General features: G+C 36.2%; 2 protein-coding genes and 2 non-coding genes across 4 annotated transcripts; all 4 read left to right on the top strand.

Annotated features, from left to right (window-relative positions):
• The first annotated feature begins 2,350 nt into the window (after positions 1-2,350).
• LOC118344604 lies at positions 2,351-2,433 on the top strand. Its single transcript, XR_004798384.1, has one exon. It is a non-coding gene; the product is annotated as a small nucleolar RNA SNORD25 (small nucleolar RNA).
• A 67-nt stretch (positions 2,434-2,500) lies between these two features.
• On the top strand, positions 2,501-2,649 carry LOC118344600. The gene has a single exon (XR_004798380.1). It is a non-coding gene; the product is annotated as a small nucleolar RNA snoR136 (small nucleolar RNA).
• A 9,718-nt stretch (positions 2,650-12,367) lies between these two features.
• On the top strand, positions 12,368-14,841 carry LOC109002354 (probable protein phosphatase 2C 25). Its single transcript, XM_018980060.2, has 4 exons — positions 12,368-13,102; positions 13,585-13,923; positions 14,039-14,218; positions 14,337-14,841. The coding sequence occupies exons 1-4, from the start codon at positions 12,620-12,622 to the stop codon at positions 14,496-14,498; spliced, it is 1,164 nt and encodes a 387-aa protein (XP_018835605.1). The 5' UTR covers positions 12,368-12,619; the 3' UTR covers positions 14,499-14,841.
• Positions 14,842-25,131: 10,290 nt separating this feature from the next.
• LOC109002134 (mitogen-activated protein kinase kinase kinase 17) lies at positions 25,132-26,872 on the top strand. The gene has a single exon (XM_018979760.2). It carries the CDS (start codon positions 25,366-25,368, stop codon positions 26,854-26,856), a length of 1,491 nt encoding a protein of 496 aa, XP_018835305.1. The 5' UTR covers positions 25,132-25,365; the 3' UTR covers positions 26,857-26,872.
• The last annotated feature ends 766 nt before the right edge of the window (positions 26,873-27,638 follow it).

The raw sequence follows: 27,638 nt of genomic DNA, 5'->3' as shown, positions 1-27,638 counted from the left end.
TTCAGAATCAGTTATCATTTTATTTCTTTAATTTTTAGTAGTATTGTTTCTGTATTTCTCTTCCTTTATTCTGTGTCCATGTAAAGCTCACCGTTTTATAAAAGAGCAATGCTACATGTAGTCGTGGAATGCGCAAAAGCTATGCAATCGTTTTGAAAAATAGTGGGGTCTACTATTAAAAAATTAATTTCTTTTTATGTGAGTTTTATATTTATTCACTTTTTTCAAAATGACTGCACAGCGTTTGTACACTCACGACTGTAAGTATAATTTCTCTTTATCAAAATGTTTCTATGGAAAAACCCTGTACCTCATTGTTTTTCAGCAGAATTATTAAGTAAAGCTCACCATCTTGTAAAGAGAAAGAGCTTTCGGTACAAGGATAGGCCCAGTATATAGGTGAAGCCGGTGACTCCTATTATGAAAACCGGATGGCCCAAGATGTTGGTCGATTGCAAACCACCCAATGGGTGAGAGTCTCCTCACCCACACAAAGTGGGTCACACGAACAGCTCCGTGCTGGCCTATTGCGCTCAACCCATGGGTGCCTCTCATAAGGAACTTTTTTTTTTTCCCTTCTATTTTGATCATTTTTTTAATATTTAATATTTTTATTTTTAAGTTTTCTGCATTCTGTTTTCTTGTTTAAAGGTTTTTTTTTTTTTTTTTTTATTCATGTATTGTTCACTTGACCCTAAGTGGATTGTCAAGCAATTCGTATATAACCATCCCTAGAGCATAACATTGGTTTCTCTATATGTAAATATAAAATCACATATTTTGGAGATTGTCTTTGTTATTCAAGAAAAATTATCTTTGAGTCAATATAATAATAAAAAAATAATTTTTTATTATTAATAATTTTTTTTCCTAATTTTTTTTTATATATATATTTTGCAATTAGCACCCATTACATACATTTGGCATTAATATTTAATAATACAAATCTAATAATAAAAAATACAATTTTTTTATACATTATATTAAAAATATAAAGAAAAATGATAAAATATATATATATTATAATAATAAAATGAAGGTGATGGTGAAGATTTTGTGTTGTTGAGAGAGGAAGAAGAGGAAAGGATTGAGAGAGAAAAAAATAATAATAAAATAGTATTTGAAGAGTAAATAATTTATCTTTAAAGAATTATTGACACTGTTTATAATTATGATAATATTTCTATATGCATAATTTAATATAGCCAATGTAATAATCTGTTAAAATGTACTTGTATTTAGAGCATTCTTATTGGATTAGCTAAAAGTTAAATCTAATGAGAATTTAGCTATTAGGTCAATAAATTGCTCACATTGAATTAGCTATATTCTAAATATTTGGAATATAGCTACAGTAATATCTAAACTAATTTCCAAATTTGGAACACACTATTCATTCATCAAATCTTTTTTATATTATTTATTTCTCTCTCTTTTTAATATTAATTATTTTTCTCTCCATTTTAAATGACAATTGAAAAAATATAATTAGAATACAATTACAAATTAATATATAATATTATAAATAGTAAAATATGATAAAATAAAATAAATTCATAATTAAAAAAATTAAAAAATTTTCAAAATTATTAATTATTCATTACTATATAATGAATAAATGGATAATTCAATTTGGAGATTTGATGTGAATAGTCAAAATTAAATTCATCTTATATTATTTTATTGTCATATAATGAAAAAATGGTTATTTCAATGTGGAGATTTATATAAATAGAATAGCTAAAAGTTAAATTCATCTTACATTTATAAAAAATATACTTTAATTTAACTATTTCAATGAGAGTGCTCTTACATATAGAAAACTAATGCCAATGCGAAATCCAAAGAGAGCATGGAATATCAGCCGCAAATCCAAACAGCACAAATATAAACCGTCCGATCTCTCATCCCCTGCCTCTATAAAACCCCAATCAATCGCCCTAGCGCCGTATATGAGGCATCTCATCAGTTCGCCCCTTTATCTGGCTTCTTAGCAATTAGGGTTTATAACTTTATATACATCGCCTTCCCTCAGATCTCTTCTCAATGTTTCTGCGTCGCTGAAGATAGCGAAAGATGTTTTCAAAAACACAAATCTTGCTTCGTCTTATCTTCTCTACTTTTTCAATCGAAAGGCTTCATCATCTGGTCAGTGTGGATTCGATCCAGTTCCCATATGACTCGTTCCCTTGAAGCAATATTGAGTGTGTTGCTTCTTTTCAGAATCTCTCCCTCAGTCTTTTCCTCTTGTTTCTTTGGGAGAACGCATGAGCAACTATACTTCTCTCACTTTTTCAAAAAAGAAGTATCGAATCTTATTATGTATTTTGATTCCTTGGAATCCGGTATGTATAACGGTGATGAGCCTACAGACCTGTAATGAGTTGCGGTGATGATCGCAAGTCTTTAGAACATCTAAGGGACTGAGTTTCGTTCCGGATTCATCTAAGGAATTCCGTCTTGACTTTTTTATTTTATTAATTATTTTGTAAATAGCTTATGGGCTTCATTATTTGTGATCTTCATGATTCGGCTTACACTAAAGCTTTAATTTGTGTTTGGCTATACTTGAATGAAGCCCAGATAGTCGTTCTCCTCGCTATCCAGTGCTTCCTTCATGTTGCATTAGGACGTCGGGGAACTAAATTCATATAATTTATTTCTACTACTTCTGGAAATCTTTTAGCCAGAGGGGTGGGTCTCTTTCTAGAAATCTTTGGCTGTGATTCTAACGTTGTTTTTATTATAAAACATTAAACTTATTTTTTGTGAGATATTGAAATAAATTTGTGACGTTTTATCTTTTTACGTTTGAATGATTAACTCTTTTTCATAAGATTTAAGAAAAGATAAAGTCACCTATTGTTTATTTATTTTATTTGTTTTTTAGATTAAGTAAGATATCTTTAATGATTTTATAATTTTACTTTTAAAAATATTTAAATGGGTTTAAAAAATGTTTTAAAAAATAGAAACAAAAATTAAAAAAAAAAATATTTACACTTTTCAGGAGAAAAAAAAATGTAGAATTTCGGTGGTCTAGACTTCTAGTACCACTCTTTTTCATAGGTTTATCAGTATTTAAAAAAAGATAATACATTTAAGAGGTTTTGGATATTGAGATGAGATGAATTTAGATAAAAATTGAATAAAACATAATTATTATTATTATTTTATAATTTAAAAAAGTCACGCCCGTGCTTTTTCTTTTAAAATATTTTTATAAAAGGGACGACGGGAATTACCGTCCTATTTAAAACTTTTTCACTTGCATCCCTAGGGTGCGAGACTCTACGTTTATAAATAAAATGTGCTTTGATCATAAAAGAGGGTTACAGCGGAAAACATAAATATCATAATAAAAAGGCCTCGTACGTTTAAAACTCGTGCCTAGACTTCCGTGCTCTTCCCCATGGGCAGTGTCCGTCCTAATCGTGCAATTCCTGTGAGGGGGAGGGACATGCATAAAAACTAAAATGAGTCGAAAACTCGTAAGCATTAATTCATACTGTTAAAATATAACAACATAGGTTTTCATTCATGCATTCATCAATCGTACATACTATTACGTGCGTGCCTACGTGTCTTGTGTGCGTTCGTTTGAAAACGTCACTGGACGGGGCTTTTCTTTTAAAAGGCTTTCCTCTATTTAAAACGTGTCCCCCGTCACTGCCTTCATTTCTTCAAGAGTCGGTGTACGGGGTTTTACTTTAAAAAGGGTTTTCTCGCCGTAAAACGTTTTCCCGTCAGTGCCTTCATTTCTTAAAGAGCCCGTGCTCTTGTGCTCTTGTGCATACATGTGCGTTTGTGCGTTCGTGCGTTCGTGCGTACATCCATTCTTTCTTATCACTTTCATAGGCCAGTACACACAATTACGCCCCGTGTTTGGGGTTAGCGGTCTTCCTTTGGACCCGGATTCCGCCCGTGGCCACGGGTTGGGAACCCCTTTTCATAGGGGGCAGCACTGGGTGCACTTCCAGCGCTACTTACCCGGCATTGCAATCTGCCCATTCATCGGTACCCTTTCATTCGTGTCATGTGGCCGTTACGTGTCTTCATGCATTCATGCTTTCATTTCTTTCTTTCTTTCTTTTCATTCGTTCGTTCATGTCAGCTCGAAGGAGCTGAAGCTTTCATTCGGTTCGTTCTTTCATTTAACAGTCATTTCTTTTCATGAGAAAACATTTCTTTTCGTGAGAAAATATCGTTTGGGGCATAAGCCCGAAAATGGTCTTTCCGTTTTCTTTTTCAATTTCATTTCAGTTCTATCTTCTCTTTACAAAGAACATACATGGGCTTAAGCGTCAGCTTCCGTGGCATCCTATAAGTGTCACCTTGAACGTCGTCAATCATGGCATCCGCGAGTATCACCTCGTGGTGCACATGAGAGCGTCGGTTCGTAGGATTCACAAAAGCATCTGCTTTCATGCCTTTCATGCATCTTCATCAGTTTATGGGTTTTTCTTAGAAAATACATACAATACATACAGCGTATAGTCATCCATTCACATGCGTACAATTAATACATGAGGGTGCGTAAAAAGGGGCTGCCAATGAGGGGCCGTACATACTTATACTTTTGAACATTTAGCATTTTCTTTCTTAAAACGTCTTTAGTCTTTTCGTGAGCATTTTAAAAGGAAAATCGTTTCTTGTATCTTTGATAACTCTAGAAGGGTATGAACGTAACACTTACCTGGACTCCATGCTACTTGCATGTCATTCAGTCCATTCACGTGCTTGTCAGACGGCAACCTACATGCATACACATAACCTTAGCATCATTCTCTATCTAATGCATAAGTAACTTAAACTATATGGCGTGTATGCCATATTGGTGATGTGGTATGTATGTGGAGAGTACATGTGGAATGTACTCCATGAGATGGTACGATGCACCATATGGCGTGTATGCCATAGTGGTGATGTGGCGTGTTGTATATGTGGGGAGTACAAATGGGATGTACTCCATGAGATGGTGAGATACACCATATGGCAAGGATGCTATAATGGTGATGTGTCGTAGTGTATGAAAGGAGTATACGAGAAGTGTACTCCATGTGATGTAATAATGTACCATATGGCGGGTATGCCATAGTGGTGATATGGTGAGTATGGATGGAGTGCATGTGGAATGTACTCCATATGATTGGGGATGCACCATATGGCGTGTAGGCCATAGTGGTGATGGAGCTTATGTAAAGGGAGTACGAGTGGAACGTATTCCCTGTGATGGAGTGATGTACCATATGGTAGGTATGCCATAATGGTGATGTGTTGTGTATGAAAGGAGTATACGTGGAGTGTACTCCACGTGGCAGCGACACTCCGTGTGGCGTGTCGTAGAAATAAGGATGGTTATGTGATTGATGGGCGTGGAACGTGATGGATAGTGTCGGGAACTGTGGAACAGTGTCCCGAAGTAGTTATGGCGTAGCCTGTAGTCTGAGGTGACAAGTGTCACTGTGATGGACTTATGGCCAGGCGTATGCGCAAAGTAGTAGAACAAGTATAAGAGTGCGCAGCGGAAGCATGACTGGGAAATGTCACGAAGTGACATGACTATTGACAGTCGTGCTTGTGATGGGTGAAGTAGTGGAATAAGTGTAAGAGTACGCAGCGGAAGCATGACTGGGCAACGTCACGAAGTGACGTGGTTATTGGAAGTCATACTTATGATGGGTGAAGTGTTAAAGTGTAGAAATGGCGTAATGGGAACGTGACGAGATGTCACGATGTGATGGGAGTACGTGAGGAACCGTACTCGTGATGAGTCAGGAGTGATGTAGTAGAATGTAGGTAACACGACAAGGTCACAGTGTAGCACTGGAGCAATCTCGGGCTATATAACGTGACATGAAACGTAGTTATGAATGGAGTCTTGTCGTGTTAAGTGTTGGGATGAACTGTCAAAAGGGACGGGTAGCGTGAAGTGTCATGCTAGCCGGGTCAAGAGAAGATTGGTATCGGAATATGGCCCTTGTCCCTACGAACAGGTGATCAACGTATTATATACGTTGATCTTAGGTGATAAAGGGGTAAGGTACCTGTGTAACATGGTGAGAGACACGTGCCGGACGGATTCACCATATGTAATGGGTAATCTGTCATGAGCATAGTTGCACGGTACTAAGCCTCAGAGTTGGCTTAGAGCCATGTGTCTTGCTGGATGGGAATGAGGATTTAGTGTGGGCCAAGATGCATGAAGATAGTGACGGATGCATCGTTAGGATTGAGATGTGTGATTCTATCGGTCGGAATCATGCGTCGAATGTGGTTGTAAGAAGAGTAAGACGAATGTCCTAGTGTCTTAATCCTAAGGTGAATAAGGGGTTCACTTTAGTGGATGAGCACTCGAGACAAGACTTTGAGTTGGAAGTTGTGGTGACCATAAGTGGTCCCCGAAGGGTCTAACATAGTGAAGGGCACGTAAGTGCATGGGATAGAAGGAGAGTGTTCTAAGTATAGCGTAGTTCTATTTATAGTTTAAGTTACTTATGCATTAGATAGAGAATGATGCTAAGGTTATGTGTATGCATGTAGGTTGCCATCTGACAAGCACGTGAATGGACTGAATGACATGCAAGTAGCATGGAGTCCAGGTAAGTGTTACGTTCATACTCTTCTAGAGTTATCAAAGATACAAGAAACGCTTTTCCTTTGAAATGCTCACGAAAAAACTAAAAACGTTTTAAGAAAGAAAATGCTAAATGTTCAAAAGCATAAGTATGTACGGCCCCTCATTGGTAGCCCCTTTTTACGCACCCCAAAGTATTAATTGTACGCATGTGAATGGATGATTATACGCTGTATGTATTGTATGTATTTTCTAAGAAAAACCCATAAACTGATGAAGATGCATGAAAGGCATGAAAGCAGATGCTTTTGTGAATCCTACGAACCGACGCTCTCATGTGCACCACGAGGTGATACTCGCGGATGCCATGATTGACGACGTTCAAGGTGACACTTATAGGATGCCACGGAAGCTGACGCTTAAGCCCATGTATGTTCCTTGTTAAAGAGAAGATAGAACTGAAATGAAATTGAAAAAGAAAACGGAAAGACCATTTTCGGGCTTACGCCCCAAACGATATTTTCTCACGAAAAGAAATGTTTTCTCATGAAAAGAAATGACTGTTAAATGAAAGAACGAACTGAATGAAAGCTTCAGCTCCTTCGAGCTGACATGAACGAACGAATGAAAAGAAAGAAAGAAAGAAACGAAAGCATGAATGTATGAAGACACGTAACGGCCACATGACATGAACGAAAGGGTACCGATGAATGGGCAGATTGCAATGCCGGGTAAGTAGCGCTGGAAGTGCACCCAGTGCTGCCCCCTATGAAAAGGGGTTCCCAACCCGTGGCCACGGGCGGAATCCGGGTCCAAAGGAAGACCGCTAACCCCAAACACACGGGGCGTAATTGTGTGTACTGGCCTATGAAAGTGATAAGAAAGAATGGATGTACGCACGCACGCACGAACGCACGAACGCACATGTATGCACAAGAGCACAAGAGCACGGGCTCTTTAAGAAATGAAGGCACTGACGGGGGAAACGTTTTACGGCGAGAAAGCCCTTTTTAAAGTAAAACCCCGTACACCGACTCTTGAAGAAATGAAGGCAGTGACGGGGGACACGTTTTAAATAGAGGAAAGCCTTTTAAAAGAAAAGCCCCATCCAGTGACGTTTTCAAACGAACGCACACAAGACACGTAGGCACGCACGTAATAGTATGTATGATTGATGAATGCATGAATGAAAACCTATGTTGTTATATTTTAACCGTATGAAGTAATGCTTACGAGTCTTCGACTCATTTTAGTTTTTATGCATGTCCCTCCCCCTCACAGGAACTGCACGATCAGGACGGACACGGCCCACGGGGAAGAGCACGGAAGTCTAGACACGAGTTTTAAACGTACGAGGCCTTTTTATTATAAGATTTATGCATTCCGCTGTAACCCTATTTTATGATCAAAGCACATTTTATTTATAAACGTAGAGTCTCGCACCCTGGGGATGCAAGTGAAAAAGTTTTAAACAGGACGGTAATTCCCGTCGTCCTTTTTTATAAAAATATTTCAAAAGAAAAAGCACGAGCGTAATGTTACACTTCACTTTTATGTGTCCACTTTGTGTGCCGCCTAGTGTAAGTTAGTATTATATTTTTATTTTAAATATTTTTATAGTAATGTTACATACAGTCAGATAGTGGATAAATATTGTACAGTTATTTTGAAAAAAAAGTATAATTTATGTGGATTTTTTATTTATTTTTTATTTTTAAATGATTGCATGACTGCAACTATCATTTCTATATTTTTTAAACATTTTAAAAAATATATCAATATATTAATAATTATTTTTTTAACCATTAAAAAGAACAAATTAAATATAAACGGTCAAAATAAGAAGGTAAAATAAGAAAGTATATTAATATTATTCTTTTAATTAATAATTTTATTATTATTTACAAATTATTTTAATTTATTTCATCTCACAAATGGACCCTTAAAAGATCTGAATCTTACCATCGACAAGAAGCGAAGCTGGTTAATTCATTGGTACAAATTGTGACGTGAATTATGCTGTTGATTTGAAAATGGTTCGTAGAAATCTGGGACTTGTTTATTATGGTGACTGGTGAGAGACATGCCCTCTGTAAAATTGAGATTCCTTACAAACACTGGTGTTCAATTACAAGGAACAAGCTTTGGAGCTCGAACCAGGGGATAAACTTGGATGAGAACTGATAAACTTCTTACTATATAACAACTTATTTACAATTATATAATAAAATAATATTACTTTAATTTTTATTTTGACTTTTACTTTTAATTTGATAGGTCTAAATTTAATAAAAAATGTTATTATATTTAAAATTGTAGTTATGAATAGAATGTAAGCCTATCGATTCCCGTCCATCAAAAAAGAAAAACTTGGATATAAATTTGGTCAATGGATTGAACTGACAAGCATGAAAAATGCTACATCACGACCAACATTACGAAAATATTCCTTTTACACACCAGAACTTGAATCCATCAACCCACTTTTTGTATTTGCACGACTATTAACAGAAAGAAAAAAGGATAAATACACGTTATTTTTTTATAACATTTTACATAATAATATTTTAAAAATATAGGTCATTTTGTATACTATTTTATAAAAATAAGGTCATTAAAGGAAAATGCTTTGGGTCTCAATCCCGATTATCCTTTTTATTTTTTTTATTTTATGATTAATTTAGTATTTTTTTGTGATGTTGTAATATTTTTTTTTTAAGTGTTTAAGTGGATTAAAATACCCTTATTTTTTGACGTATTATAAAATATATATTGTTGTAAAATATGCAATCATGCTAAAATGAAGAAAGGGTCAAATTTGAGAACGGTCAAATCGCTTAAAAGAATCAGACCCATGAACGCATACAGCTAAGTACACTATAGACTACGTGGGCTGGGGACAGGTTCTATTTAAACACACCACCCACGTGTATTTTATAATCCAGTATAATTTGTCAATTCTTTTTTTTTTTTAGCTTTTTAAATAGAAATTTTTATGATTTTCTACAAATTAAGGAGATGTTTGGATTCAAAACCTATCCAACTTATCTCATCTCATCATTATAATTTTATTAAATTTTTATACAAAATATAATAAACAATTCAACTTTTTCAAATTCTCACACCAAATATAATAAATAATTCAACTTTTATTTTACTATTTATAAATCATCTAAACTCATTTTTAAATTCAAACCTCTTCGAAAAATAAACACACACAAAAGGACCTTTCTTTGCAAGTCTTATTAAATTGACTGAGTAACACCGGCCCACGACTTTTCCTATGCATTTGTTGTCGCTCCTCGTGGGCTTTGTGACCCTACCTTTTGTCAGTTATCCATATATTTTATTTACATATTATTTATTAAAAATGGATAATAAAATATCATATTTCAATTCTTTTATATTTATTATACATTCTTTTACCAAGTCCAATTCGTTTTATCCTCATTTAAATCACTTTATCAAATCATATTAGGTTAAAAATAATTATTTCAATTTGCTTAGGAATATTTCATCATATTATTATTATTACTATTATTATTATATCTTTTAATGCTCAAAATAAGCATTTTTTTTGTCTGATAAATGTTATGTATCAACCATTATTCACTCTTACATCTTATATCTATAACTTTTTTGTAGACTGTAAGAATATTTTTCATAAATTATAGAGATGTTTTTCATAAGATGTGGGCCCTGGGATGTGGAGTGATGAACAACGGCTGATGCATTATAGGTATGGGTGTGAGAGTAAATAATAGTTAATGCATAACATTCCTAATAGATTGTGAGAGTATTTTTCATAAGATGTAAAATGTGAATGATAAATAGTGACTGATAGGAAGAATTTTTCTTCTTGTATACATTATATATACTTGGAATAAGCCTTTTGCATTAATATAATTATTGATTACCTATAATAAAAAAATATGAGGGATACAATAAATTTTTCTTGGCTGTATAATATATTGAATGCAATATGTCTAAATAGTTTTTTTTTTTTTTTTAATTTCAATATCTACTATTTAGCTCCACATTAACATAATAGTTGAATAATAATATAGTTTTTAACATAAAATCTAAAATATATCACGAGTATAAAGTTGAATCTACATGAAAACTCCTAAATCGTTCCCATCTATCATTACGAGAAAAAATAAATTGACCATGCTAATTTATTTAAAATAAAACGTTAGGTGGTTACACACATTCATTCTAGTTCCATCACATTGATGTAACATTTCTCTTAATTCTTAATTTAAAATAAAAAAACAATAAAAAATAAAAAAATAAATAATAATAATAAATGAATCGGCACAACGGTCACAAATGGTGCAACGGTAACTTCTGGGAACCTGACCTGACTGCGTGTGCGTGCAACTCGATTTGGGTTTATTTTGGAGAGAGAGCGTTAGGAAGGGGGGGGGTGGAGGTGGGGCCCAAAACGAGCAGCTCGTAAACTTCGTAACGAAGAAAGAAAGGAGAGATATTAATAAGTGGTGAGTCAAACCTGCATGCATACACACATAAACACTGCTTTCTTCGCCGTCTTTAACGCGTTTGACCCAAACCCTACTCCCCCATTTTCCCCCTTACCTTAAACGAGCACCACCGATCCCTGCTCTTCCATAAGACGCTTTTGCCCCTTTTATTAAAACAATATAACCCACTTAATTTATTGTCACATTAAATATAATCATTTTATTTTATTTTTTATTATGAGTATTTTAACTTCAAGTATTCAATAAAAAAGTTTTATTTAAAAATTGAGCCTAAAATGTCTTTTTTTTTTTCCTTCTTCAAAGCAACTATAACAGTATAATTTATGGTAAAATCTTGATACTTTTTGTTTTTGTCACTATCTTTTTGTTTTTATCCGAAATCCAATGGCTATAGTTACTTATTTTATTTGTGAATTTCAAAATGAAGTTGACATTATAAATGATACATTAAGCTTTAAAAGTGGTTAAAAAAAAATATTATAATCTCAATATTTGTAGTAATTCTATCATCTCTACCAAATTATTAAATAATTATTTTATTTTTTAACTTGTTTATCAATTATTTGATTTGATATCAAGTTAGAGAGTGAGGATGGTTAATATAGACTTGCGAATATATATTAAATTTCATGAACATGTTGAATGAGATTTTATTTGGAATTGTTTACCACATATTTTTAGTTTTTACATGCATTTAAAACAAGCTTATTTGTATCAATATCAAATTTCAAGAATTAATAAAAGAGAGATCTAGAACATCCACAAGAAGTTTTCAAAGCGTTTTAAAGATAGAGTTGCGAATAAATAGTTTTTAAGAGAAAATTTATAATTTGTTGTTTTGAATTTGAAAGAATAATAATTATATCATCACCAGAATCACCTGATATCTAATAAATAGTTAATTAAAAAAGTTCTAGAATACATTTAAGATAATAAACAAAATTTATTGAAAAAAATCATTTTAAAGAAACTAGAGATTCTGGTGGAGTATGTGAACATCAGGTGCCTCTCTCTTCCCACATTTCAAGACTCACTCAAAAGAATCATTCGTTTTAGGGAAAATAATCCGATTCTAAAGGCCTTGACCGAGTAGAAATTGTACACCAAAGATAATATGAATAAAAAGAAAAATAAAAGACTAATAAAAGACCTGCAGGGGGGTAAATATGACTTTTCACATAATCTAGACAGGCGCCCAGAAAATTAAGCACCAGTCAAAGGACGTTAAAAATAAGCCCCGAAGGAGCGCTCTATATAAATCATACACGGACGAAGACAGCCACAATTTCGGACTTTCTCTCTCTCTCTCTCTCTCTCTCTCTCTGTAAATTCTACCTCTTAAATCTGTGAAGATCATAAGATCAGCGTAAGAGAAGGCATATTCGAAAGCAGAAGAAGAATTAAAGAAAAAGAAAGGCATCAGAGGAACGAAAACAGAAACGAAAAACCGATTTGAAGAGTTGGAGGAGTAATTAGACGAGGGTCCCGGAGAGTTTTGTGAAGTCGATTTGGTTTTTGGATTTGGAAGAGAAAGAAGATGTCTTGCTCCGTTGCAGTTTCGAACTCTCCGGTATTCTCACCCTCCGCCTCTTTGTTCTATAATAAGAACTCGATACTTTCACCCTCCCATGAAGCGATAACCCTAACCTTAACACACCTAAAACCATCATCTTCTTCGTCTTCCTCTTCTTTGTCTTCTCCTTCATCCCCGTCTTCACCTTTTAGGCTTCGGTTTCCCAAGCCACCGAGTGGGTTTTCTTCTTCTTCGGTTTCGGCTTCTGGGATGTCCTCATCGTCGTCCACGTCGCCGAGTACGGTGCTGAAGAGGAAGAGGCCGACGAAGCTTGATATTCCGGTGGCTCCTTTGAGTTTTTCTGTTCCGGCTACGCCGTCCGCGGCAGCGAGGGAAGTGCTGGAGGAAGAGGGGGATGGGTATTCTGTGTATTGCAAAAGAGGGAGGCGAGAGGCTATGGAGGACCGATACTCGGCTGTGCTTAACGTTGAGGGAGATTCCAAACAGGTAACGTTAAAGTAGCTATCTTTTTCTATTTTTCTTTTCTCCAATACTAGATCCGCTGTGTGAGATTAATTATTTTTGGCTATTAAGTGGTTGTGGAGCTTTTATTGGATTTATCGAATAGATTTGCGTATTGAAATTCATTAGTTTTGATGATTAATCTTTCCCAGCACTAATTTATGGTGAATTTATAACCCTTTAATGGAGTCTGCTTGTGTAATTAATTTATTTGGTTTTAACGTTCGAATTTCGTCTTGAGATGTTGAAATTTTTATATCTAAAAAATGATGAATACCTAAAATCCCTCTGGGGAGCATGTGCGTGGATGGATAGCGATTAAGAATTTTTAAATTTAGGAACTGTTTCGGTTGAAAGTTGAAACAAGCTTATGAGCTATAAACATGAAAAGGATCCTCTCATCATTATATAATTGTAGAGGTATTGCGATGGAATTTGAATTGAACTGTGTCGTTTCATCTTTGCAGGCTTTCTTTGGTGTATTTGATGGGCATGGAGGTGCAAAAGCTGCCGAGTTTGCGGCAGAAAACTTGGATAAGAACATAATAGATGAAGTGACGAGAAGTGATGAAAATGCAATTGAGGAGGCAGTCAAGCAAGGATACCTGAACACAGACTCTGATTTCTTGAAAGAGGATATACGTGGTGGCTCATGCTGTGTGACAGCTTTTATCAGGAAAGGGAACCTAGTTGTATCTCATGCTGGTGACTGTCGTGCTGTTATGAGCAGACGTGGTGCTTCTGAGGCTTTGACCTCTGATCATCGTCCTTCAAGGGAAGACGAAAGGGACAGAATCGAGACCTTGGTTCGTGTTATTGAATCGGAATTTTGTTTGGCCTCAATTTTGTGTGAATTGCAGATCTCAACTTTTCATTTCCGATTAATCTGACTAATGGGCTGTTCTGAATTTTATTTTATAGGGTGGGTATGTTGATTTTTGTCATGGTACATGGAGAATACAGGGTTCTCTGGCTGTGTCTAGGGGTATTGGCGATCAACACCTTAAGCAATGGGTAACAGCAGAGCCAGATACAAAAGTTCTTAGAATCACACCCGAGTACGAGTTCTTGATCTTAGCATCAGATGGTTTATGGGATAAGGTATGGTTTCTTAAGCTTTAATTTTCCTTTTCCTTTTATGGATTAAATGCTCACCTGAATGCTTTCAAATGTACAAATACCCAATTACTGATCAGATTCATTATTCTGTTGGTTTCAGGTCGGTAATCAAGAAGCAGTAGATATTGCTCGTCCTTTGTGCATGGGCATCCATAAACCAGAACCATTGATTGCCTGTAAAAAGCTTGTAGACCTTTCTGTTTCACGAGGCTCTTCTGATGATATTAGTGTGATGCTGATCCAATTGGGACGCTATCTTTGATGTTCCCGTCCCAACGTAGGAAGCTGAACTAACATAGAGTTCGAGGGAATTTGTACTCTTGCCTTTTGCCGGAGGGCGAGAGGCAAGGTTCTCCTCCTGCTTACAACTTTCATTCTTTGTACGATTGATTTTTTCATAAGTGGTTCTAATCACAAAAAATCTGATAGAGGTATGGCGGCGGTGGTGGTGGGAGGTGATATTGATTATTTAGAGTAGCCTGATTTATTCATTGTATATACATATACTTCCAGAGACTCCAATTATAGTTTAAGAAAGGAGATACCAGATCTGTGTTATTATCTTTATTTATACAGCTTTCATTAACTTTCATATATTTCAAGTTGTTCTCCCTCTCTCACTAGGGCTGCGTATAACTTTTGGGTTTAAGTTTTAAAGCCAACTTTTTTAACCTGGAATTACTTTGGCTTTAGCCTATTGTCTGCTGCAGACAATCAATCCTTTCATTCTTCTTGTATCCTACTGATTGAATGTTTCTTGTATCCTACTGATTGAATGTTCTGGGCTTAATTTTCCGACATTCTAGCATATCCTTTTGGAGGGAGAACTGAATTTTCTGCAATACCATGCCCATGTTGCTGTTGGGTTATTGTCCCTGTGCCTATATCATCATACAGCGGTTCAGTGAACTTGAAAAGTGTTACTATCATCATATCTTATTGTGACTTTCTCTTTGTTGTTGTCGCCCAATTTCTGTGTTTGTTTTCCTTTGTTTCGGTCAACTTCAGGCCAATATTTTGAGACGTCCAGTAAAAGATCAGAGGACCCTGTAACATGCGATGAAAATGAAATGATGCTATACCATGTTAAATACAACAAAACCCAATTTGTTTTGAATGTAGAGTCCTTTTACGGTTTTGTAATTTTTTTATTTTAGGAAGTGATTATTAATAAAAGTTTTTAATTTTTTAATTTTTTTTCAATAATTAAAGATTTTAAAAAAATAATAAAAAAATAAAATTTTTAAATATTATAAATAATAAAGAAGTAGTGAATGATTGCAAGGCTTATCATTACCCTAAAATAAAAACAAAACAAAACAAAACTCTTTGATCACAACCGACAAAAGTTAACAAGTCGGCTCACTTGTCCTCCTCCTCCACTAGACCTTTTCCAAGCTTAAGTTAAGCCATAAGGCATAAGTGATCCGATGGTTACAAGGATTGATATTTTCTGACTGTTCATAGTGATCGACGGTTACAAAGATTGACCACACTCTGTTCAAATGCTCGGTCGTGTGGGGTGAAATTGTGGTAGCATGAGTTGTCACGTTTAATGATCACCAAAAATTCCCATCAATTAATTTGGAATGTGAAAATATTTAATATTGTATATAAATCAATCTTAAGAGCATATAATAATCATTACCTAAGAAAATCATTTAAAAAAAAAGGCTGAACATGATTATTAATTATGTCGTATTCATTTTATTATTATTATTATTAAAAAATAAATTTGATATAAACACATTAATTTATAAAAATAATTGTTTATAAACACGTTACGGACCAATCATTTATAAAAGGGAAAAGACGGTTGGTTGAAGACTCATTCTTTTTATATATTATATTCCTCCTAGTATTGGAGACCAGTTCTTGGTCAGGAAGAGTATATTAGTTAGAAGAACGAATACCTGCCGACCACTGCCTGTAATTAGTATAGTTGGTAATTATGTCCAATATTCGTAACTTAGGCCTAATTAATTAAAAAATTAAATAAAGATGGTCACATAAGACAACGAACATCATGACCTCTCTCTCTCTCTCTCTCTCTCTAGGCAAATAAGACACGTTCAATGAAATTGACCCAGAAAGAAAGAAATAGAACATGCATGAAGAACAAAGACCAAATGCATGTCATGCCTCCACTTCAGCCCACACCACACGTTGGAAAATCTGGGGCCTTTCCCCGAAGTTTCGAATTCATTGTTGTCTCATCCATGTTGTTCTATGCTATTATTGTACCACGTTATGTGTTCGGTTAGTAGAGGATAATTTGTTGTTTCTCTACCTAACTGATGCTACGGATCTAAAACCATGCACAAGCTAATATAAGCTTAATATATGTATGGCAAATTTTAGCCTTTAAAAAAAAAAAAAATTAGGTTTTTGCTTGTGTGCATGTGATGAATCACATTTCTCATGAAAAAATGGCGGTTTTTGTTATAGAAGTGTTATAGTCATGAAAAAGATATTCGATAAAAATAAATTTATAAATTGACATAGTTTTATATGATACGTTAAATTTACTTTATAATAGAATGAGCTATACAATCTAATGTATCATAACAAAATAGAAAGGAAAAGAAGAATGAGGTTTTCTGCAATGTTTTACATTTCTACTTTATTGAGTTTTACAGTATATGTGTCCCTTTATATAGACACCAATACAAGTGCTAAAAACAAAAGGTAGGGAATAAAAAACAGTTACACCAACTCTGCATTAGCAAACTACACGACTACACTAGATCCGCATTAGCAAACTACACCACTAAGGACATATTCCAGAATCTTCTTCTTGAGCTGAGGTGGATTTGGCTGATGAATTTTTCTTGTGTTGTCTTTCTGTGTTGGTTAGGTTGATACACCCCCTCGAGTCCAATAGGGTGACAAGCACAGTGAGATTCGACCTTAATAAGATGAATTTATCAGCAACCAAGGACTTGGTGAATACATCAGTCAACTGATCTTTGCTGCTGTAGAAGGAGACTTGAAGTGACTTGGCAGCTACCCTATCTCTTACAAAGTGAAAACCAATGTCTATGTGTTTAGTACGAGAATGATAGATAGGGTTGGCTGTTAAGTAGCTTGCACCTAAATTATCATACTATAGGACAGGTGGTGTAGAGAGAAAAAATCCAAGTTCTCGAATGAGAGTTTGCAGCCATATCAATTCGATAATGACATTGGCTAAGGCTTTATATTCAGCCTCGGTGCTTGATCTAGCAACTGTATGTTGTTTACGAGAGCTACATGAAATAAGGTGGTGATTGAGAAAAATGCAATAACCACCTGTAAAGCGTCTATTATCTGGACAGCCAGCCTAGTCTGCATCCGAGTAAGCATGAAGGGAAAAATCAGATTGATATGGAAAGAAAAGATCATGATTTATGGTGGATTTAAGATATCAAATGATGCATTTAACTGCTATCCAATGGCTGATTTTTGGTTTATGCATAAATTGACACACTTTGTTTACGAAAAAAGAAATGTCTAGTCTGGTTAAAGATAGATATTGCAGGCTTCCAACAATACTGTGAAATAAAGTCACATTTTCAAAGGAGGGAGTATCAAACTTGGATAATTTTGTGGATGCAGACATTGGTGAGGAAATTGGGTTGGCATCAAGCATTTTGGTTTTTTGCAAGATAACTAAAATATATTTTCGTTGAGATACCAGTATTCTATCAAACAAATAATCAAGTTCCAACCCAAGGAAATATGACAAACTTTCTAAGTCAGTGACTGGAAAAGCTGTTCTAAAATCAGTGATAAGTGAATCAACAGCAACTGAGGATGTGGAAGTTATTACCATATCGTCTACATAGACGAGGACAAAGATGCAAAGCTCATTGCTGTGAGGAATAAACAAGGATGAGTCACCATTTGATGCAAAGAAGCCGTAGTTGAGCAACCATGAACTCAACTGTGCAAGCCACACACGGGGGGGCTTGCTTGAGGCCGTAAATTGCTTTGTTGAGCTTGCAGACGAAATTAGGACGTTGAGGATCAACAAATCCTTGTGGTTGTTGCATAAAAATAGTCTCAGTGAGATTACCATGAAGAAACGCATTTTAAATGTCAATTTTTCGAAGCGTCCAACGTCAAGAGACAGCAATGAAGAGAACCAGTCGGATTGTAAAGGGCTTAACAACTAGGTTGAATGTCTAGGTATAATCAATTCCTAGTTGTTGGTGAAATCCCTTCGCAACGAGCCGTGCTTTCCTTCTCTCAATGGAGCCATCGGCACGCAACTTAGTCCTAAAAACGCACTTGCAACCAACCGGATTAGTAGGAAGAAGGAACAAATGTCCATGTGTTGGTCTGAACAAGGGCATCAAATTCACGGGTCATGGCTGAGCACCATTTGGGAAATTTTGAGGCAATGGTGAAAGAGGTGGGTTCATCGGGTATAGTTACAGTGGACATGAGGTAGCGACGTGGTGGGTACAGAATGGTGCCATCAATATATAGACGGGGACAAGAGGAGGTTGTTTGAGATCTTGTGATTATTTGGGGACGAGGGGGAATTAAGGGTTGTTGGGGTTAAGTAGAATGAGACGATGAATCGTGCGAGGAAGTAGAAGCAAAGGTTGAAGACGAGATTGTGGATGTGGAGTTAGATTGGACCGAACTTGGTGAATGTGAGAGGGGAACTTTTGCTGGGCCAAGAGATGATTGAGGGATTGGGCCACTAGGAGGTTGTGGTATTGGGCCAAGGATGGAATTAGGGAAACAGGAAAGGGGTACGTTGGGTGAGCTGGATGAGGTAGGTTCAGAAAGAGTTTGTTTGTAGGGAAAAATGTGTACATCAAATGTAACATCTCTTGAAATGTATAAGCGTTTATTTTTTTATCAAATCATTTGTACCCCTTATGTGATGAAGTATAACCAAGGAAGATGCATGTGGTAGATCGAAAATTTATTTTATGGTGATTGTAAGGTCTTAGATTAGACCAACATTGACAACCAAAAATTTTGAGAAAGTTGCTATCGGGAGGCTTATGATGTACCATAAAATAAGCAGATTTATTTCTGAGTACCGGTGTAGGAAGTAGATTAATGAGGTAAGTTGCCGTTTCAAATGCATCATCCCAAAAGAAAAAGAGAAGAGATGCTTGAGCAAGGAGAGTGAGCCCGACCTCTATAATGTGATAGTGTTTGCACTCAACAAGCTCATTTTGTTGATAAGTGTGAGAACAGGAAAAATGATGAGAGATGCCAAGATTTTTACAAAGAGTTGTTAAAGGGTGAAATTCGCTACTAGCATCAGTTTGAATTGCAATAATTTTTGTATTGAAGAATCTTTCGGCAAACGAAATAAAAGATGTAAAAACTTGCAAGAGAACTGATTTGTTTTTTATGGAAAATAACCATGAAAATCTAGTGAAATGATCTACAATTGAAAGATAATAACGAAATCCGTTTCTTGAAATAAAAGGGGATGGACCACATACATTAGCCCAAAGTAGTTCTAAAGGCTTTACAGTCCTAGTTGAGCCATGTGTAAAAGGAAGTTGATGAGATTTAGCTAAGGGACAATTGGGACATGAGAATGGAGAGGCAGTGGGAACAAAAGACAAACAGTTCTTATGCACTATGCATGAGACCAGATCTAGGGAGGGATGGCCCAAACGCTTATGCTATTGATGGAGGGAGACTCTTTCACTGACTTGAGCACACGGACTGGATGAAGGCAGCGGTGGAGAAAACTGATAGAGACCATCACGAAGAGGTCATCTAGTGAGGAGCGTCCTTGTCAATTTGTCCTTAACCAGAAAATGAGTTGAATAAAATTCATAAAAGCACAAATTTTCAGTACAAAATTGAGAGATTGAGATAAGGTTTTTGGTAATCGAAGGAACATGAAGCAAATTATAGAGATTAAATGAAGAGGAAGAAGTATGAAATGAGGAGTCACCGATATTGTTGATTCGAAGTCCACTTTTGTTGCCCACACGAATCTGGTCAGTTCCACTGTAAGGTTCAGATGATAGGTTGAGTTGGGAAAGGTCATGAGTAATGTGATGTGTAGCAGTAGAGTCACGATACCATGTTGATTTAGATATGGCTGAAGGGGTGGTGTAATTTGCAGAGAAAGAATTAGGAGGTGCAAACTAGTAAGCATGGTCGAAACGATAGTGACATTGGAGTTCAATATGGCCAAGTTTATTACAAACCTAGCAAGTGGGTCTGTTCTGGTTGTATGGTTGTGGGATAGAGGGGGAATGGGGGGAAGGTGAGTTTCAACCTCTGTTATGGAAAAACCTTCTTCTTCCTCTGTTAAATCTACCGCCACGGTGAGGTGGTCTTCCTCGTTGGTCACAGGAGTTTCCAGTGCTAATGTTTGCAGAAGGTTTAAGGAGATTAGGAAAGCTATTGGTGCGAGAGACATGGGACATTCAACTTTCATGAATTAAGAGCATATGGTAGAGTTCATTGGAGGTGATGGGCTCTGTTCTAGTGCTTATGGAGGTGATAAATGATTCATATGAGAGACCAAGACCATTCAGTAGATAGGTCACAAAATCCTTATCGGAGAGGGGGTTCCCAGTAGCTGCAAGGGTGTCAACAAGCATTTGAACCTTGCTAAATAATTCTGATATGGTTTGCTCTCCACGAGATAAGTTTTTGAGCTGAAAAAGAATTTGGAATTCTTTAGCTTGGGAGTGAGAGCTGAACATGGATTCAAGGGCAAGCCAAAGTTCTCTTTATGTAGTTGCTAAAATGACATGACCAATTACTGATTCGGTAAGAGATGAAAAAAGTATGCTAAGAATTAATTGATCCGTTCGTTTCTATGAAAGATAGGTGGGGTTGGTCTGAGTAGTTGAATCTAAGGTGGTGGGAAGACTAGAAGGAATTGTTTGTGTTCCATCAATATAAGAAAAGAGGTATTGTACTCTTAGATAGGCAGAGATTTGAACTCACTATAGAAGGTAATTATCTGGATTGAGCTTGATGGTAACTATGTGAGAAAATGAAGGTGAAATGGAGGTGGGAGGTGTACTAAGGTTGGCTGTTTGGATGGCCATGGTGAGAAGAAAAAGAAAATGATCAAGAGACTACTAGTCAGCAGCTCTGATATCATAACATAATAGAAAGGAAAAGAAGAAAAAAGTTTTCTACAATGCTTTGCATTTTCACTATATTGAGTTTTCCAGTATATGTCCCTTTATATAGACTCTAGTATAAGTGCTAAAAACAAAAAGCAAGAAATAAAAAAGGGTTACACCAACTCTGCATTAGCAGACTACAACATCAAATTATATATATCATTTTATATATTTATTTATATAGCATTTTTTGTGCCTAAATTAAACATTTCTTTTTTGTTAAATACATAAGAAGATATACAAATAATATTAGTACGTACAATTCATGCATCTGGCATCAAAGAACATACGAGTAACAAATCGTGCTGCGAGGTTTGCATGTCGGCGGCAAGAAATCATGTGAACATTTTTCTCATGTTTTGCTGGATTGTCGGCCGTTCGATTTTATGTTTGTTGTTTTGTCTCGCCATCCCACGACATATATACGTTCCGCACAGTCTTCCTGAACGGGCCGTGTCATGCCACCCTTTATTTTGTTTCTCATAAAATAAAATAATAATAGCTATAATAATCCTGATCGTATTTACTAAACCGACAATATTGGGAGAATTTAGTTGTGTTATGACCATTATATCCTTTTAATTTTCCCTCATAATTTTTTATCCCTATGTGTTATTGTCGAATGTGTACTAGTTTATCTTATCCATAATTAACGGGTAAGAACAAAGAAAAAGAGTCTTCTACGGTTCTACCTTCCAACGGAACATATTTATTCTGTAAAATTATGCCATTCGAAACTATACACGTGTCATTATTAACTTCTATATATATATATATATATTGAAAAATTTAAATAAAATATCATAGAATATTATAGATTTAGTAACTAAAAAGAAATGGTGGGAGATATTTTCCACGATAGATAGAAGGAAGGAGATGGCATGCATGCATGCATGAGAGACATTCTTTGAGATAAAGACGCTACTCTTATTGCCAATTGGTGGTCAGCACTTGTGTTTGCACCATATAATATAGGCTCATTTATTTATCCAATTATGCTCACCAAAAGGAAATTAAAATGATGCCAATTTGTTTTTTAAGTAGACGTAAACTTGATTTATATATGACTTATGAGCTTTAATTCTCTCTTTCCCCTTCCCTTGTGATAATTCTTTGCATAAAATATATAAAAGAATTATTATTATTATTATTATTATTATTTTGCCATCAGAACTATCTTTAATTTGATTGTGTGCAAAGTCTATATTTCTGAAGAGAAATAAGCCCCCAGTTGCGTGGACGGTTAGAGAAAGGAAACACTTTCCAACTTAGCTAGCTAGGGTCCCTAATTCCACGCTCCAATAAATAACACGTCTTATATATAATTCTTGAAGTTATAAAGAATAGTTCTTTGATATTCGATGAGAGATTGAATTGGTAAAGTTATTCGACACAAAGGTATATACTATGATTTATTAATGTCTCAATTATGCTTAATATTATTATATATTAAAAAATGAAAAATAAATAAAAACTAAAGACTAATACGTAAGCCCCTCCTCTCCTCGAATTAATTTTACGCTTTTTTAGTTTAAAATAAACCACACACAAATAAATTAATAAATTAACGTGATTTGTTATAATATATTAAATTTCTAATATATTATAACAAATCACGTTAATTTATATGATTAATTTTATGAAATATCCACGTAACTTAAAGCACTTCTATTCTTATTTTAAAAGAAAACTAATTAACAAAAGTAGTAATGTTTCTCTTTATTTGCTTTTCATATTTAGCAAGTTGTTGGCGGTTGAAGTTTACGTGGACGACACACAGTCTCCTTTCCCATTCGTTTACGCCGCTCGCTGAAGAAATGGTTCTAACTTATCTCTACTGCTGACACCTTTCATATATACCAGCCAGCTTACATGAATTGGGAATAACTTGGATGGATGGAGGCTGTGGATGTCGTTTATCACCATCCACAAGACAAAGAATACACATAATGCATGCACATCCACAAAACTCGGACACATTTATTTATATTTATATTTATATTTATAGGACCATCACCAGTCACACCAAAAAGATTCAGCCAGCTTTCTCCATCTATACATGATCATTGTCTGTCTTCTCTACTTTGAAATTTTTACGCTATAAATAATGTGATCATAAAAATACAAATTCATGATAAAAATTTTACTCTTAAACAAAAACTTAGGAAGGGGCATCTACTATATAAATAAAAAGAAATAATAATTATAGTCTTGAGTACGTAAGCGTCGTATAATCACTTTAAATAAATATAAAATATACATGAAAAAAATTAAATTTTTAATAATAAATCTTTTATTTTTTTAAAATAATTTTATAATATTTATATGCTCTGTGACTGTATATAATATTATATATAAATAAAATAGGAAATAAACAGCAGTATCCAGTACAGCAGTTTGGTGTTTTTGGGACTATGAACAGCCAAAATGGCCCTACGAATCAGATAGGGGTGAGAATGACCTTTGAAACAGACGAGATACAAACTGAGATAAATATGGATAACAGTGGCGGCAGGGGATGTCATGCAAAGCAATTTGCAAAACATACTAAAGAAGCAATTATTATTATATTATTATGTATGTATATTTTATAGGATGAATATCTAATGGAGGCTGGTCGTGCACGTCAACCGACTGCATCAAAGATTCAAACTCACAAGAAACTCTCTCTCTCTCTCACAGACACAAACACTATACAAACGCCACAAACCCGATCTCTTGGCATCTATCTATTTCTTCCCCTCGAGTCTTTACCGGCATCTGGTTCAAATCTCTGCTCGACGTGGACCTACGATTATCCTCCACGTACGTCACCCAACACTCCACTCCCCCCAACCCTTCTAAACCGAACTCTGCCCCCCACACCTCTACCCCCATGTGGCGCGCTCTTTTAGCCATCCCTATCCGCGCGGCCAATTTGACACCTCTAAGTTTTATTTTCTCTTTAATTTTTATTTTTTAAATTTATTCACTATTCCAGTGCGCCTTTAATTAAATTATTCAAATTTTAATGACTCTCAACTCCCAATAATCCTAATTATTTAAGAATTAAGGGTCATTTAGATGTAAAAATAATTTTATTACTATTTACAAATTATTTCAATTTATTTTATCTCATCTCATTATTTAAATGAAGCCATGGTTCACAAATCTATTGACCGATTTAATCAACAAATAACAACGGAAAAAAGTACATAAATATATAGAATTTATTCCCCAAAAATACTAAATAAAAGGTTAGTAGTAAAAATTTTAAAACTTTCACCATGAGGAAAGAATCTCTAAAAAGATTATGATCTAATGCCAACTATGATTCTGTACGAATGTGATTAAAAAAAAAAAAAGACAGATCTGAAGGACATAAATCTTGTATTACAACTAGCAAGAAGGCCTCCCACGTTCCAGACAACAACACCCAAACACTTCTCCGAGTATCCAACTCAACACATTCACGCACCAAAAAAAAAAGGGCGGGGGGTTTCTTCCGCGAACCATCATATATTTAGATTGTAATTTTTTTATTATTTCCCACCACAACAGTGAAAACAACACGGCAAAGTTTCCCAACCAAAGACAAATAAATTAACCTTTCTTTGCAAGTAAGGATTACACGATTTTAACATGATCGTGATTTCTCATAAACTCAACGGCCGAGATCAACCCCCGCGCTTTATTACGGATAAGGATAAAACCCGGCATCCCACCCCCAAAACCCCTCCCCCCTCCCACAAGTCTCCACTTTTAATGCCAACACATCTCCACAAACAGACCAGTTCTAGCCCCAGAACCTCTCCTGACGTCACCGAACTTTTCTCCCAATTATCCATTCCTAAATTCCATGTCACATGACCCATTTTATATTTCCTTATTATATATATTTTATCTCACACTCGTATACGTATCTGTGTCTCTGTATATATATAGCTAATTGGACACGCAGTTTTCTTATCAAGGCTTACTAATTACTTTCAGAGAGAGAGAGAGATTGAAAAGTTGAAGCTTCTTCACTCGGACATGGCTTCTTGGGTCAGAGGCAAGTGTATTGGGAAGGGCTCCTTTGGTACTGTCACGCTCGGAGTGAACCTACGTGACGGTGGCCTTTTTGCTGTGAAGTCCGTGGACAGGAACTCGGGTCTGCCTGGCCACCTCGAGGCGTTGGAGAACGAGATTCGGATCCTCCGATCGTTGTCTTCGCCTTACGTCGTCCGATTTCTCGGTGACGACGTGACCTTCGAGTTCCCGACGACGTCGTGCCGGAACTTGCACTTGGAGTACTTGCCAGGTGGCACCGCGCATGACGTGGCGAAACGGTGGGGCGATGACGTGGACGAGCGGGTTGTACGGTCGCACGCCTGGTGTGTCGTCTCGGCGTTGCGGTACCTACACTCCAGGCGCATTGTCCACTGCGACGTCAAGGGAAAGAACATTCTGGTCGGCGCCGATATGAATTTAGCCAAGCTTGCCGATTTTGGGTCGGCAATCGATACCTCCGGAGAAGCGTGTGGGACTCCGATTCTGCCACGCGGGAGTCCCCTGTGGATGGCGCCGGAGGTAATTAGGCGGGAATTGCAGGGGCCTGAATCCGACGTGTGGTCCCTGGGCTGCACGATCATCGAGATGATGACCGGAAAACCGGCGTGGGAGGATCGCGGGGTGTACACACTGAGTAGAATCGGATTTTCGGACGACCTGCCTGAATTCCCAACTCGGTTATCCGAACTCGGTCGCGATTTTCTCGAGAAGTGTCTAAGGAGAGATCCTAGCAAACGGTGGAGCTGTGATCAGCTGCTACAGCACCCATTTCTGTCTTCATCGGCATCCCCCAACTCGGTTTCGACTGACTCTTCTCCCCGGTGCGTACTCGACTGGATTAACTCAGAGTTCGACTCCGAAGATGATGAAGAAGAGAACGAAATGAGCCTGAGCCGCGGTTCCAATACAGAGAACTACGAAGTCCCTGCCATGGAGAGAATTGGTAAATTAGCTACGACATCAGGGGCAAATTGGGAATCCGATGGTTGGGTGGCGGTAAGGGGTTTCCCATGTGACGCAGAAGCAGAAGCAGAAGCAGGCGTGAGTTGTAGTGGAGACGAAGGGGAAGGAACGAATACGGAATATCAGGATTCAACGAGGGCAGAAGAGGAATATCAAACTTATGGTGGCGGGGTTTTACGGAGTTGGCGGCACAAGAACAATTACGATTACCGCGAGTACGGGCGTTGGTGCGGTGGGTGCAGTCTCGATTGGGAAGCTGGCTCGACGACCTGTCGTTATGGGCCGATGAGGTGTCATGGGACAAGCAGCTTTTACAGCTTGTGGAGTGTATTGTTTACATTATTATTGTTGTCATTGTATTTCACATTATTAATACTCGTGAATAAATGGCTTTTCATATTCCTTCGCTTTTATTCTTCGCCTCCATTCCAAGCATGTCAACGTAATTGGTCCATTTTTCTTTTTTTGAGTTCATACCTGAAAGTAAAATCTGAAATTCTGAATAAGTGAAAACAATTTTAAACAATAAAAACCATAGTTTTTATATAGTTACATGAAATGATGAAGGTAGGTTAATGGTAAAAGGATGTCGAGTAGCATTATTTTTTTTAAAATGAATTATTCGATTATCAAGTTGGTATATAGAGCATATATATTTTTTGCTAATAATAAATAGTCTCATGAAACCAATCAAGCAAATGCTCATACAAACAAATTCCAATCCGAGCTTTGTACTCACCACTAGCGTGGTCGAGTACATTTACCGCTTATCTTTTCAAGCCTAGCTCCGCACATACACTTAGTGGACCCAAGCACATTTCCTGTCTATCTCTCCGAGCCGAACTTAACATGGTCAATTCATCTCCCATCTAGCTCTTCAAGTCGAGCTATGTGATCGAAGTTTTTAACTACTTAGTACAAACAAACAAAAAATTTAGGACCAATTTTCAAAATATATTTTTCTATAGTGTTTCGCAGATTAGCTCTATCACGGTTTGACTTGAAGATTCTCAAAGTCTTTTTATTGAGCAAATTGACCTTAAGACCATTTATATCACTTAAATAATAAAATTTGATTTATAGTGTATGCCATATTAAAAAAAAAAAAAGATGATATTTATCATCCATTTTACCATCATCTCATGATATAGTATTAATTGATTGAAAACCAACCTTTGCGAGAATGAGAGAGGGGGCAGCTTGATCGGGCCAGATATGTATTGGCGAACAAAACAGAAGTTGGAGCACAACGATAAGGCTGAAATCCGACGCAATTGGTGGAAAAGGAAATA

This window comes from Juglans regia, chromosome 14 (genome assembly GCF_001411555.2).
Source record: "Juglans regia cultivar Chandler chromosome 14, Walnut 2.0, whole genome shotgun sequence".
Lineage (NCBI taxonomy): Eukaryota > Viridiplantae > Streptophyta > Magnoliopsida > Fagales > Juglandaceae > Juglans > Juglans regia.
Note: the sequence above shows the minus strand (reverse complement) of the source record. Positions and strands in the feature narration are given on the sequence as shown.

What these genes read in the sequence shown, in the direction of transcription:
- LOC109002354 (XM_018980060.2), top strand. Translation starts at nt 12,620, where the DNA reads ATGTCTTGCTCCGTTGCAGTTTCGAACTCTCCGGTATTCTCACCCTCC. An exon ending in TTGAGGGAGATTCCAAACAG is followed by an intron (nt 13,103 to 13,584) that starts GTAACGTTAAAG and finishes TCATCTTTGCAG; the next exon opens with GCTTTCTTTGGTGTATTTGA. An exon ending in GGGACAGAATCGAGACCTTG is followed by an intron (nt 13,924 to 14,038) that starts GTTCGTGTTATT and finishes TTTATTTTATAG; the next exon opens with GGTGGGTATGTTGATTTTTG.
- LOC109002134 (XM_018979760.2), top strand. Translation starts at nt 25,366, where the DNA reads ATGGCTTCTTGGGTCAGAGGCAAGTGTATTGGGAAGGGCTCCTTTGGT.